At 47.0% G+C, this 12,387-nt stretch overlaps 1 protein-coding gene across 16 annotated transcripts in view; it reads right to left on the bottom strand.

The window, feature by feature from the left end:
- ARVCF (ARVCF delta catenin family member) overlaps nt 1–12,387 on the bottom strand; it is a 236,648-nt gene that overhangs the window by 88,042 nt on the left and 136,219 nt on the right. For 11 of the 16 annotated variants that reach the window (XM_064675283.1, XM_064675281.1, XM_064675280.1 and 8 more), the window contains one exon: nt 5,488–5,526. The exons of the other annotated variants lie outside the window; for them this stretch is intronic. In XM_064675283.1, the coding sequence (XP_064531353.1) occupies nt 5,488–5,526 (39 nt within the window). The remainder of the gene's footprint in view (nt 1–5,487; nt 5,527–12,387) is intronic. 16 annotated transcript variants of the gene reach the window in all.

Raw genomic sequence — 12,387 nt, 5'->3', positions numbered from 1 at the left:
TACCTTCCTCTGTGCTCAGCTTCTAAGGCAGTATTTAGGATGGTTTTTTTTTTGCTAAATACACCTCGGCATCTCAAATTCCACACGTTTGACAGGTCAGCCTAATTATCCACAGCAAAACACAAGTTGCTGGGTAAGGCTGGAACACAACCCCCCCAATGAATAATGCTACCAGTGGTTCCCTGCCTGCCACAGGGAGGTAATTCCAGTTCAGAAAAACACCCTCATTCCTGTACCTTGCTGGGGGCTTTCGAAGCAGAAGCAGCCAGACAATTCCTCGTGCCAGAGAGGCCCCGTGGTCCTGCCCCTACTGCTGAACTCCACAGCTCGTGTCCCAGGAACACCAAGGGCCGGCAGCTCCTGAGGGCTGTGGCACTAAGGGATCCTGGGGATCCTGAGGGCTGTGGCACTAAGGGATCCTGGGGATCCTGAGGGCTGTGGCACTAAGGGATCCTGGGAATCCTGAGGGCTGTGGCACTAAGGGGATCCTGGGGATCCTGAGGGCTGTGGCACTAAGGGATCCTGGGAATCCTGAGGGCTGTGGCACTAAGGGGATCCTGGGGATCTCCTGAGGGCTGTGGCACTAAGGGATCCTGGGGATCCTGAGGGCTGTGGCACTAAGGGATCCTGGGGATCCTGAGGGCTGTGGCACTAAGGGATCCTGGGGATCCTGAGGGCTGTGGCACTAAGGGATCCTGGGGATCTCCTGAGGGCTGTGGCACTAAGGGATCCTGGGGATCCTGAGGGCTGTGGCACTAAGGGATCCTGGGGATCTCCTGAGGGCTGTGGCACTAAGGGGTACTGGGAATCCTGAGGGCTGTGGCACTAAGGGGTCCTGGGGATCCTGAGGGCTGTGGCACTAAGGGATCCTGGGGATCCTGAGGGCTGTGGCACTAAGGGATCCTGGGGATTCTGAGGGCTGTGGCACTAAGGGATCCTGGGGATGGCTGGTCAGGGCCTCGCTGGCTGGTGCCCCAACCCCCAGCACCTGAGGGAGCAGGACAGAGCTGAGCTGGCAGCCAGGCCCAGCCCAGGGGCAGTGTCACAGTGATGGGGAGGCTCGAGGGCAGCCTGGGCAGCAAAGCAGGGTCAGGATGAGGGGCAGGGACAGACAGGGACAGACAGGGACAGACAGGGACAGACAGGGACAGACAGGGACAGACAGGGAGGCCCGAGGTCGCTGTGGGCTGAGCTGGCGGGGTCCATGGCCACTGCCAGCACACCAGTCCTCCTCCAGCACACCCCCCCCACACACTGCTCCTCCAGCACAGCCCAGGCGTGGGCTGAGGGCTGAGCTCAAACACCAGAGCTGCCAGGTCCCTGGGAACAAGCCCCACAAGCAGCTGGTGAGGGCAGTGAGGCCTGCAGTGCCCTCGGGGACCCCACAGACCCCCTAAAACGGATGCAAGGGTTCTCCTGCAATAAACACACACATTTCAATGTGACATCCCCCCCTGCAGATTGCTGAGCATTACCCACTAAGTCCTTTTCAAATAATAATCTTTGGCTTCTTCCAAGATTACAAAATACCACCAAATCACGAGAACAGATTCCAAAGCAGTTACTGCACACAGTGTCAGCAGTCTTGACTTCTCTCTCTGCTTTTGCCTTTTTGAGACCAAATCCTATCCTGTTGATCTGTTCTTGCATCTCCAGTGTGCATCTCCTCTTTTAAAAAAGACATGCTATTTAAAACACAAAGCAACAATCAATTTATCCCCAGCCCGTAAAAGTTAAGTGCAGATGAAACAGCTGAAGACCTTGTAAAATAAGCAAGAATCATAAAATAACAGTAATTCTTGTTTTGTTAAAGAACAGTGATTCACCATTTAGGGCACACATCTCCTAGGGCTTATTTTGCATTAGAATACTACAGCTTCTGTAATCATCACCATTTCAATTCCTAGAGTTATATTTCCATCAAAGTAGCTATTTTATATCTGTTTTAATAAAAGAATAACCTCCCTCAGGAGGATCAGACATCCTACCTTGAGACAGTAAACAAAATTCTTTATTCTCTGCCTATGGAACAATTTTAAACAGTCTGGAAATAATATAAAATTGCAGGAGATTATTACTTCCACTAAAGCAGTCCCTCTTCAAGAACACTGAAAACATGTACATGTACATCGAATCATCATTCTCCCCGAGATCCCCTTTGTTCATAAGATTGCAGGGCAGGCTATTCTGGCCACTCCTTACTTCAGGCTACTGTCAGATTCCAAATCTGAAGGTTTTTGCAAAGCACAAAGGCTGAATTCTACATCAGTGGACATAACTTGTCCTCAGCCAACCCCAGTACAGACAAAGCTCAAGTGTATCAGCTCCTGTGAAACACATTGCAAGTCTGGGCATAATTAATGGCATTGGACAACAATGCTAATTGAATTAAATGTGGATTCTCTCTCCTCTACTACTCTTTGTTTAAACTACTTATTAGAGCTTCAATCTTTGCAAAGCATGAGATTATTTCCAAGTGTAAAGCAAGCAAACGTTGGTTTTGTCGGAGCCAAGTCTCGGGTTGATGTTCTGCCCCACTGGTCTCTTTCCAGCTCAGCTCTTGCAGCTCGCCATATCCTCAAGCTGTTATTTGCTGAAGGCACGTGGAGGAGAAAGGAAGACAAAAAAGACAAGTCTGCAGAAACACAGCAGTTGAAAAAAGTCTATCCTGAGATCTTCATCAGACTAGGACATCAGAGAGGAAGAAAATCACTGCTGCAGTTTGTTGAACTTGGTCTATTTGTGGCAGATTTTTTTCAGTAAAAGATCCAACTGCTCAGCAGCTGAAGACTCAAGTCTGATTACTGTCACATCCTCCTGCCTTGTCAGAGCCCCTTTCTTTCACCACAGCCCCAAGAGCAGGACAGTCTCCTGCACGGCTGCCCCTCGGGTGGGACGGGCTCAGAGGTGGGCACATGCTGGTTAGATGGGATTGCAGCCCTGGCACTGCTGGGACACAGAGCCCCCAGCCAGGATCAAAGGATGGCACATCCAGGCACAATGGCTCTGGAGCAACAAAGAGCACAGGGACCAGCCTGGACTGGAATTGAGGCAGCACAGAGTGCTGAAGGAGAATTTGCAAGTCAGACAATGATTTAAAGATGGGAATACATAAATATCTACTTTGCTGCAGATAAACTGATCTCCATTTAGTAAACTTACTTTTCTGTTTCCTCATGTGAAATAAAACGTGTTTTTTATATATATAAATAAACATATATGTATGTATACAACAGATTCAGCTCACTTCACTGTGAACCCAAACACATGAACCTACGAGAAGCTTCAAGCTCTCTGTCAGAGCTCTCACACAAACTCTGCCCTCAGGCTGGTCAGTTCAGAACAGCCGAGAAATGCCAGCCCCAAATGAAAGAAGGCTGTCCTGGCATGGGGTACCAGAATGAACTCAGCCCCACACCACAATGCACCAACTGTTTCCTGAACACTTACACACTTCCTTTGTCCTTTAGAAACACACACGACAAGCAAGGAACAAATAATGCCAAGAGTTTTTAAAGCACCAAGGTTAAAAGGAACATTTCAGCAACTGGAAAAAACCCTCAACTACAGAAGTTTTGAAAAGCCACAAAGAGCAGCTTCTTTTGGAAGCAGGCATGGTAATTCACCCTCTGAAGGCATCACACCTTTCAGGGAAAGCAAGAGGCGGAGGTGAAGGAGAAGGAATCAAACCCAGACAAGGCCTGGAGCAGGAACATTCACCCCTCCAGCGTGGCAGGACACACTGGGGTCTGTTCAGCCACGCGGGAGCTGCCCATCAACGGGCAAACCCACAGGGCCTGCCCAGCAGCCAACAAAGAGGCCTTTTATGCTATTTTAAACAATCTGAAGTGTCTCAGTTAATGGAAGACCGGGCAATTGGCCCTCAACTATTTCTAATTGACTGGAATGATGGATGAAGCTAAAGGGAAAGCTGACCCACTGAACTTTTCCATACAAAGCTAGAAAACTGAGGGAGACTGTAAACAGTTTATAAGAATGAGAAGTGGGAGAGGCAGAATCCCAGGAGCTTTGCTCCTCTCAACCTGCTGTTTTTTCAGACGAGGGAAAACAAAGAGCTTCAACTCAAAGCTACAAACAACAAAAAATACAGGGGAAGGCCTAAACAAGTAGGGTATTTTTCCCATGCTCTCCTCCCCTTTCTCCAGTAGCTGCTTAGCTCTGCCATGCAAGCCGGTCCTTTGAATCAGAAAGGGCAATTTGTCACTTTGACAAGGTGTCTCTCAGGGCTCTGCACTGCCTTGCCCTGCTTTTCAGACTGACTGGGTGTTAACCATAGATGTCAAGACATTACATCTCAGTCAACCTCAACAGATGTGATCATATATACTTAAAACTTACACCAGTCCTACTACATCAAGGTAATGCTCAGGAAATCACACATGCCCACTGATTTTCAGAACAAAACCATCACCAGTAGCTTCTGTACTGCAAGGAGGCAACACTGCTGCAATGTGACAGAGCTGTCTGCTCACCTCAGCACATCCTAGGAGGGAAGAGCGAGGACAGAAAACTTCTAGGAAGGGAAATGGATGAGTAATAGGTTTGAATTCACAGCACCCAACTGTAGGCAGCTCAGCGAGGTGTCTAAATGCAGAATAACTGAATTCTTCCTCTTCAGTCAAAAACAAGAACAGAAACCTCAGAGAACAGTTCAGACCTTTCACAGACTAAATCACCTCCTTGGACACATCCAGCTCTTGCCACTGATTATGCAGGGAAATGATATCAAGAAAGCATTAAAGCTGGAGGATGAATCCAGGCCTCAGAGCCCCAATGTAAGAAGTCTGTGGTAGAACACAAAACAGGACGAGTGGATGACAATGCATCGCTCAGTCCCTTAAGCACAAGCCTTTTTCCCCCCCAGAGTTCAGCAAGATCAAGTAGTAAAATAGAAGCATAAATCATATAAGTCATTATTTTTAAGATGAAAACGGTACAAGCCAAAAGAAAAAAAGAAAGAGCCCCTGGCACACACAGTAGGCCCAGCTCTCCTCTTAATGTCACCAGCACGGCTGCTGCTGCTGTGGACAGCCTGCCCACTAGGAAACCAGCCTAAAGGAGCAGGAAATGACTGTCTCTCACCAAGACCTGTACAGAGAGTTCACTGCAATTTGCCAAACTACCTCCCAGAACCAAACACAGTCGAATCTGCTCACCTAATCTTTGACCAAACCCAGAACAGATCTGACTTGCTTCCTCTCTGGAGCCATTCCGATGAACTAACCAAGGCTAAATTAGGGAGATTTCTCGTGGGATGAGGTTACATCATGGATTATAATTTTCCAGCAAGTTTTTTCCTTCATCCCCACCTGCTGCCTCTAGCTGGCATGAAGGGTGGTGTGGGATGACTAATTTTACATTCCTTTCTGCAAGACAGGCATTCAGATTTCATTTCTTCTAGGCCCCACAGAGTTTGGGTCATAAATTAAACTGATGTATTACTAGAGATCAAGTCCACAAACTTACATGCACAGGGGAGTCAGAAGTACAAGCTAGGTCCTTCATCTAAAACAAAGAAAACAACCATCAGTGTGGCAGGTGGCAGCAGCAGGTCTCTCCATGCAGGCTGTGTGTCCCAGACTCTACCCCAGCCACCTTCACACATCATTACCCCACTAAACCAACGTCTGCCAAGGCCCAGCAGTTAACACACCCACACCTACTTGCACTGCCACAAAACTACCTTAGAGAATTGCTTTTAACTTCAAGGCAGATGTAAACCAGCTCTGCATTCCTTGAATTACAACCCAGGCTGGAGCATTATGTGAGTGTCCTAGGAGCCATATCAGATCAGTGTTAAATTCAACTCATCTCCTCACCCACCCACAATCTTGCCAGTAGAGCTGAACAGCACAACCAAAAGGCTTCGTGTGGCAAAACACACCACCACAAAAGCAAACAAAGCAAGCTTTTATAATCCTGAGGAAGACAGAACAAACAGATCACTGATGATTTTCTAAACCTGCACTGCAAGAAAGCCGTTCCTTAAAATAAATTATTTCTCATTCTAGGGAATACAAAGTGATTGACAACAAATCCATCCCACAAGGAATGTGCTTGCCAGTGTCTCCCACTATCAAGCCCCAAAGCAGGTTTGCTTGGCAGCAAGGCAGCAGCAGGACTGTGTCAGTCCAGACAGCTCCCTGGGAGATTACCCACCTTAAACCACACACTGCTTCTTCCCTCTGCATCTCACCCCTTCCCACACCTGCCCCAAACACAGCAGAACGTGTGAAGGCCTCCAACAGTGCCCGGCTCCCATTGCTCCACAACTCCAGAGAAAACCAGGACAGTGGGAACGGCCCCAGGCAGGAGGTCTGGGGCTGCCTGCGAGTCCACTGAACACCAAAAACCACAACTCAGCAGAGCCAAAGGCCTCTCTGACTGCTGTAAACCTTCCAAATGGGAGAGATTCCAGCAGAAAGCCAATTTTCCCCAGTGCAATGCAGTTACTGTGCTATTCCAACTCCCCAGGAGAGCTCCCTGATGCCTTTTTGTCCAGTGCTCCATTCACTGCACATGTTTTCTGTTTATGTCCCAACACTGACCTTATAACCCCACTTGTACATGGCCAGTCCTCACACAGACTGCAAAGACAGCAGGCAGACTTGCAAAGCCAGTGATAAACTAGCAATGAACAGCAGGGGAAAAAAAAAAGGATGAAAGCAAGAACTTGGATATTAGGGAAGATGCTGAGTAAGAACCTGTTCAGCCCTCGCATCCAGAGCTGTGCAAGGATGCAGATGCACTGCAGTGGGCTCAGAGCACAGCTAACAGAACAGCCAGAGAAAGGGATCACAGAGGTCTCGCATCCAGCCCTGAAGTCCGAGCTATTAACCCCAAAAAAGGTCAAGGGGCGATGTGATTACAGTTCAAGTGCCTAAAGGTATAATGGAAAGTTGATGGAGAACCCTTCAGCCTCAGAGAGAAAGGTTTAACCAGCCTGATGTCAGTGACGAAGGCTGTCACACACATTTGTTTTAATTTTCAGACAGCAAGGGCGAGCAGTGCAACAAAAAAACCAACACAGTAAAATTTTGCTGCTTAACATGTTGGACCTGTTTAAGAAACATGATTCTATTTAATCATAAACCTGATAATGGAAAGGTGCTCATGTGCACACACACAACTCCTCCTGCTTGACTCCAAGGAGTTTTCAGGCTGAGAACAATTTATTTAAAGCTCCTGAAGGAATTACCCATCCCCACAGCTCATCCTCAGCAAACTGCACTTCAGTGCAATAGAGAGACTTCTGTCAGCCTGGGGAGGGGCTAACGAGGGATCCCTGCTCAGAACTGGTTCTGGCTGAGGGAGTTCCCTCTCCTCCCACCAGTGAGCAGTGGGGAATCCCCCTCTCAGCTGGCCAGCAGGACCTTCAGCAAACCAGAGCATTGTGTCAGCTGAGACACCACCATCACCAAGGACCAACCCTCAGCCTTTGCTCTCCACAGCTCCCAAAACCTGCAGTGCCAGTGCAGCTGGAACAGCTGTGGGACAGCAGGAACCAGTGACTGAAGGGGAAACAAGAGATGAGCACCATCTGTCCAGGCACCCTCACCCAGGACATTAATGGGAACCCACTGGGCCCATTCAGGTATAATAAGAATGCTCAGCAGGGACAGTTCAGCAAGGCCTGCTCTTACTGCAGGGGCACCAACCTCACACAGGAAAAAGTCATTTAAGCCAAGGTGGAAGTCACTTGCCCAGAGGTAAATATCTTCACTAGCAAAGTAAAACAGCTCTCAACTTCTCAGTTAAACGTGTCTGGCTTTTCCCATTTGCCATCAGCTCTGGCTAAGGATTCCACAGACTTGCTGGAAACAGGCACCTTTCTGTGACCCCTCTCTCCTGCTGGCACTGTGTATACAGTCAGCACTCCTGGACTGAAGTACTTGAATTGTAAAACCCCATCACATTTGCCAACCATTCGATTATTTACACAGTATCTTTTTTATTATTATTTCTGATATGCTTTTGTTTGGCACTTCACAATGGAATTCAAACATGATAAAGACTAAGACAAGACACAGCCCTGGAGTCAGCAATCCAAATCACTTCTAAACAGGTTCTCAGAGGGTTTTTGAGAGAGCCATTTCTCAATTAAACACACACAGATAAAACCAAGAGATCATACGGGATGAAATGAAAGACTTGCTATTAACAAGTATCAGTCAGAAAACTACATTCATGCTCTGAGTGCTGTACTTCCCTGCAGTTGGCAACACAAGCTGCAGGACTGCTGTTTGAACCCAGGCACGGGACAGCTGCGCTTCCCTCCCACTCCTTGGTGTGGTTTTATGACAGAAAAGAGAATCTTTAATTTTTCCAGAGGAGCTCTGCCAAGCTGAGCTACAAACAGGATATGGTGTGTTAGTAAACTCCCAGCCAGCTTGCTCACACCGTGGCCAGAACCCTCCGAGTGCCTAAATCCCCCATGCAGGCTGGCAGCACTGAGCACCTCGCTGGCAGGTAAAGCAGCCTCCTGGGTGACTCCCTTTTAATTCAGGATTGTGCAGGAGATGCTGTTTTCATCTGTTCTGGCAGAATACGCGGCACCCAAGGACCCTCTCTCCCCTTCCCTTCTTTATATAAAGGAACTGCTTTCCTCTGAGCCACCTCTGCTACTAAACTTTTGGCAGAAATGAACCAGTTCTTACAGTGAAACTCCCCCAGTGCATCAGAGGAGCAAAGTTCTCGTAGAGCACTGCAGTCCTTGTATCACCCACACACAAAGCTGTCTTTCCCACAGTTCAAATGAAGTTGTTTTTTCTTCCAGTTCTTCACAAAGAATTGACAGATAAACAGTCCTCCCACCCACCTTTTCTTTAACAGTAGGACAGACTCGATCAGTATAAATTCAGCAGCAGTGAGTCCAACACCTATGATGAACACCCTGCCAAAAACACTGTTCCTGCCTCCAGGACTCACTCTGTGCTTTTTAATCCCTTCCCAGAGTCCCCAGCAGCACAAAAACACATCCACAAAGGTGCTGCTGAACCCACAAGTCAGGTTTGCTCATCTGGACTAACCCATCATTTATAGTTATATTATTAACAAATAAAGATGTCTGACAGAAATCCATAATATTGGACAGCTCAGCTTGCTAAATCAAGGAGTACAACAGGTACCAACAGACAAAACATATGCATGGAAGAGGGTAAGTCTGGCAAAAAGTTGTAAGAGCAATGCTAGAGACAGAAAAACACCAGAAAAAGATGAGCAGAGGAGAAAAGCATCACAAAATACGAGTCTTTCCAGGGAGGGCAAAACCAAAACAATAAAGTACATCAAGACAGAAAAAAATGAGAAGAGACAGAACCCATAAATTAGACAAGGAAGTGTCATGTGGAAGCCAAATCAGTGGCTTTCACAAGAAAAAAAGTGGCAGGAAAAGGGAAGGAGGAGAGAAGCACGAGAGAAATATTTCAGTCTGTAACTCCATCCTGTTAACACTGCTTTATTTCACTGTAAAAGTCTTCTGATGAATAGGAGCTCCCTCCACACACAGCAGTATATTAAGATTCTTTATTAAAGCTTTCCAAACACCACAATGTCATTCTTTGGCTTTTCATGTGGTTTGCCTAGACTGTGTTTTTGTTGCTAAGCTCTCATTAGATGTGTATCTTGTACTGACAGGGAAGAGGTTATAAAATACACGAAACCTGAACACGAGCCCAGGACTTGATTTTACACAAGTGAACACTCTCAGGCAACAGCACAATGCCTTGTGTGTGACTTGGGGATGCTTCTGCACACATTCAGGATGGACTGAGTGTGCCCCAACTGCTCCACAGCAGCATGCAATTAATTTAGGCAAGTACAGAAAGGGAAAGGGAGCACAACTGCAGATGTATCCCAACCCACCTCCCAGCCCAGCAGCTCCTGTGCCAGCCCCTTGGCAGGACAGCTCCTGGCTCTGGCAGAGGGCTCAGGATGGGAGGAGGAGCATTGCCCCGAGCCACGGATACCAGGGAAGCACAAGAACAACACACACAAAGATGGAGCCAAATTAATAAATCTTGCTTACAAGGGATGACAGCACGTCAGGAAGAGCAAATGTAACCATCCAGCTATCGGGGTGGAAGACAAAGATATCCATCCTGAACAGCAAATTGTGTCAAACACCATGAACACTTTGCACCCCACAGGCAAAAACTAGCCTGATTCTACACTTAATTCAATTATCCATGTCAACAGTGACCAAACACATCAGCATTTACAGCTTCCCACCATTTATCAGTTCACACACACACAAACTGCATCGGCTCCTGAGTAAGAAATCATCAGCAACTCTGATCATAAGAAAAAAAAAACCCAAAACTATTTTTGCCAAGAAGTTTAAAGTGAGTACAGCTCCATTTGGGAAATTAAATGAAACCTAAGGATAACCGTATCATTCGCTTAACAAAAGCCACCAAACATATTATAACAGGCTCTCAGGACATCTGAAATGTGTTTGGAAACCCAGAAAATAGCCCAGCCAATGTGCTCTCTGTACCCTGAGCAGCAGACGTTACAGCTCCTCCTAATCCCAGCTTTGTGAACCTGGGAGACAGAATTCATTGTGCTTCTGGAGCTGGAATATTTTGCAGAGCACTGCAGTTTGCTGGCTTACAAACATGCCCTGCCAGCTCGCTGGGCAGAAAGGTTTCTGCTGACTTCACCCAGCACTGCAGTCACACTCATCAGGGATTAATATTTTTCCCTGCTAAGGATCCAGGCTGGAAGTACTAAGTAGAGAAGGTTACACTTGTGTCTGAAAAAGACTGGTAACATTTTGATAGGTGATATATAAATATGAACACTCAGCAGGCACTTCACTATTTCTTCCATGAAGTTCAAGTAGGATATTTAAATTTCAAATACTTTAGAAATGTTACTGCTTTTTAAAGACATTTGATAAATGATAACTGATAAAACTGTTTTGTCATCATAAATGCATTTTATACCCATAACTTCTCTAAGAGGAAGTGAGCTTATCAGATAAGCCTCTGTATTCTTTGCAGACTTTCATGAAGAAATTTCTCCTCTTTTTCCCAGCTGCACACATACCACAAGAAATAAAGACCATTTTTAAATGGAGAGTACCTCATGTAATGATAAGAACCTGAGAAACCATGAAGGGAGACTAATAAGCATTTCTGGTCCAGTCCTCTACCAGTAAGATCACATCTCAGCAGGCTGCCAATTCTGAAGCACTGCCATATCTTGCAATGAAGGTGGTTTTCCATCACAGGGATTTGCATTCCAATAGTAGGTTTCTGTCTTTACAGTCAGCAGGAAGAAAAGAAAATATCAATACAAATCCATATAACTAGTCTAATGGAATTTTACACAGTGAAAACAACTACTTCAGAACAAATCACTGAGTGAACTGCTCCAAGAACACAACCTTCACACCTGCAGCAACACCACAGCACAGGAAAAGAGCAGTGAAAATCACTGCTTGTAGCAATAAGCAGCATTTTGCAGTTTCAGCAGTCAGGTTCAAATGGTCAGCAGCCAAAAAGCTTTTTGTAAACCATCTGGATCTTGTTTCTAATAAATTTCCCAAGAAAACTAATTCATTGTCAGGAGCAGGAAGAGGGATGTTAAGATGTTCATCATCAGTGCCCACACTACACCAGGAGCATGAGCACACTGTTCCTTCTCCTGGAGCTACATGGACCTGATGACAGACCAGTGGACTTGTTTCTAAAAGAAGGGAAGTTAAATGGAGGCTTTTAATTCAGCTGAATGGCCCTGCAGTGTCTGTTAACTGTTCAGCCTGCAGTGCTCATTCAGTGCAGGGCCACATCCAGATGCAATTCCAGCTGTTCCACGCCAAGGAAGGCTCTGACAAGGCACTGCCCATTCCACAGCAGCTCTGCTGTGCATGTGTCCAAACAAACCTGCTTCAGTCCATCCAGCAGCCATACCCAGGGCTGATCACTGCAATGCACACACGGGTCAGGTGTGCTCAGAACAAAGAGCCCAGACTGCCCGAGCTGGCCAGGCTGGCCCAGCACCCCAGGGCACTGCAAAGCACCCTGTGCTGACATCACTATGTGTGAGGACACCGGGGGTTGAGAGGCAGCTCAAGCATCAGCTGCACTCTGCTCTCCCAAAAGCCTGGCAGCAGCAGCCTGCAGCAGGCAGTCCCCAGCCCGTGGAGGAATAACAAGTGACAATCCAGGAAGGCACGTTCCCCATCCATTCGTGCATGCACGCGAGCCTGGGCCCCACAGCGATGTGCTGAAAGGTTCTCCCCAGAGGAAATGTGTTTATTAATTAATATCTACTGAATTAATTGGTTTCCCATATGCTCTGCTGTGCAGCCCTGTCATTATTACAGAGAAGTGTCAGGTGTGGTGACTACCCAGGAGG

This window comes from Pseudopipra pipra, chromosome 18 (assembly GCF_036250125.1).
Source record: "Pseudopipra pipra isolate bDixPip1 chromosome 18, bDixPip1.hap1, whole genome shotgun sequence".
NCBI lineage: Eukaryota > Metazoa > Chordata > Aves > Passeriformes > Pipridae > Pseudopipra > Pseudopipra pipra.
This window is presented reverse-complemented; position numbering and strand designations above follow the sequence as displayed.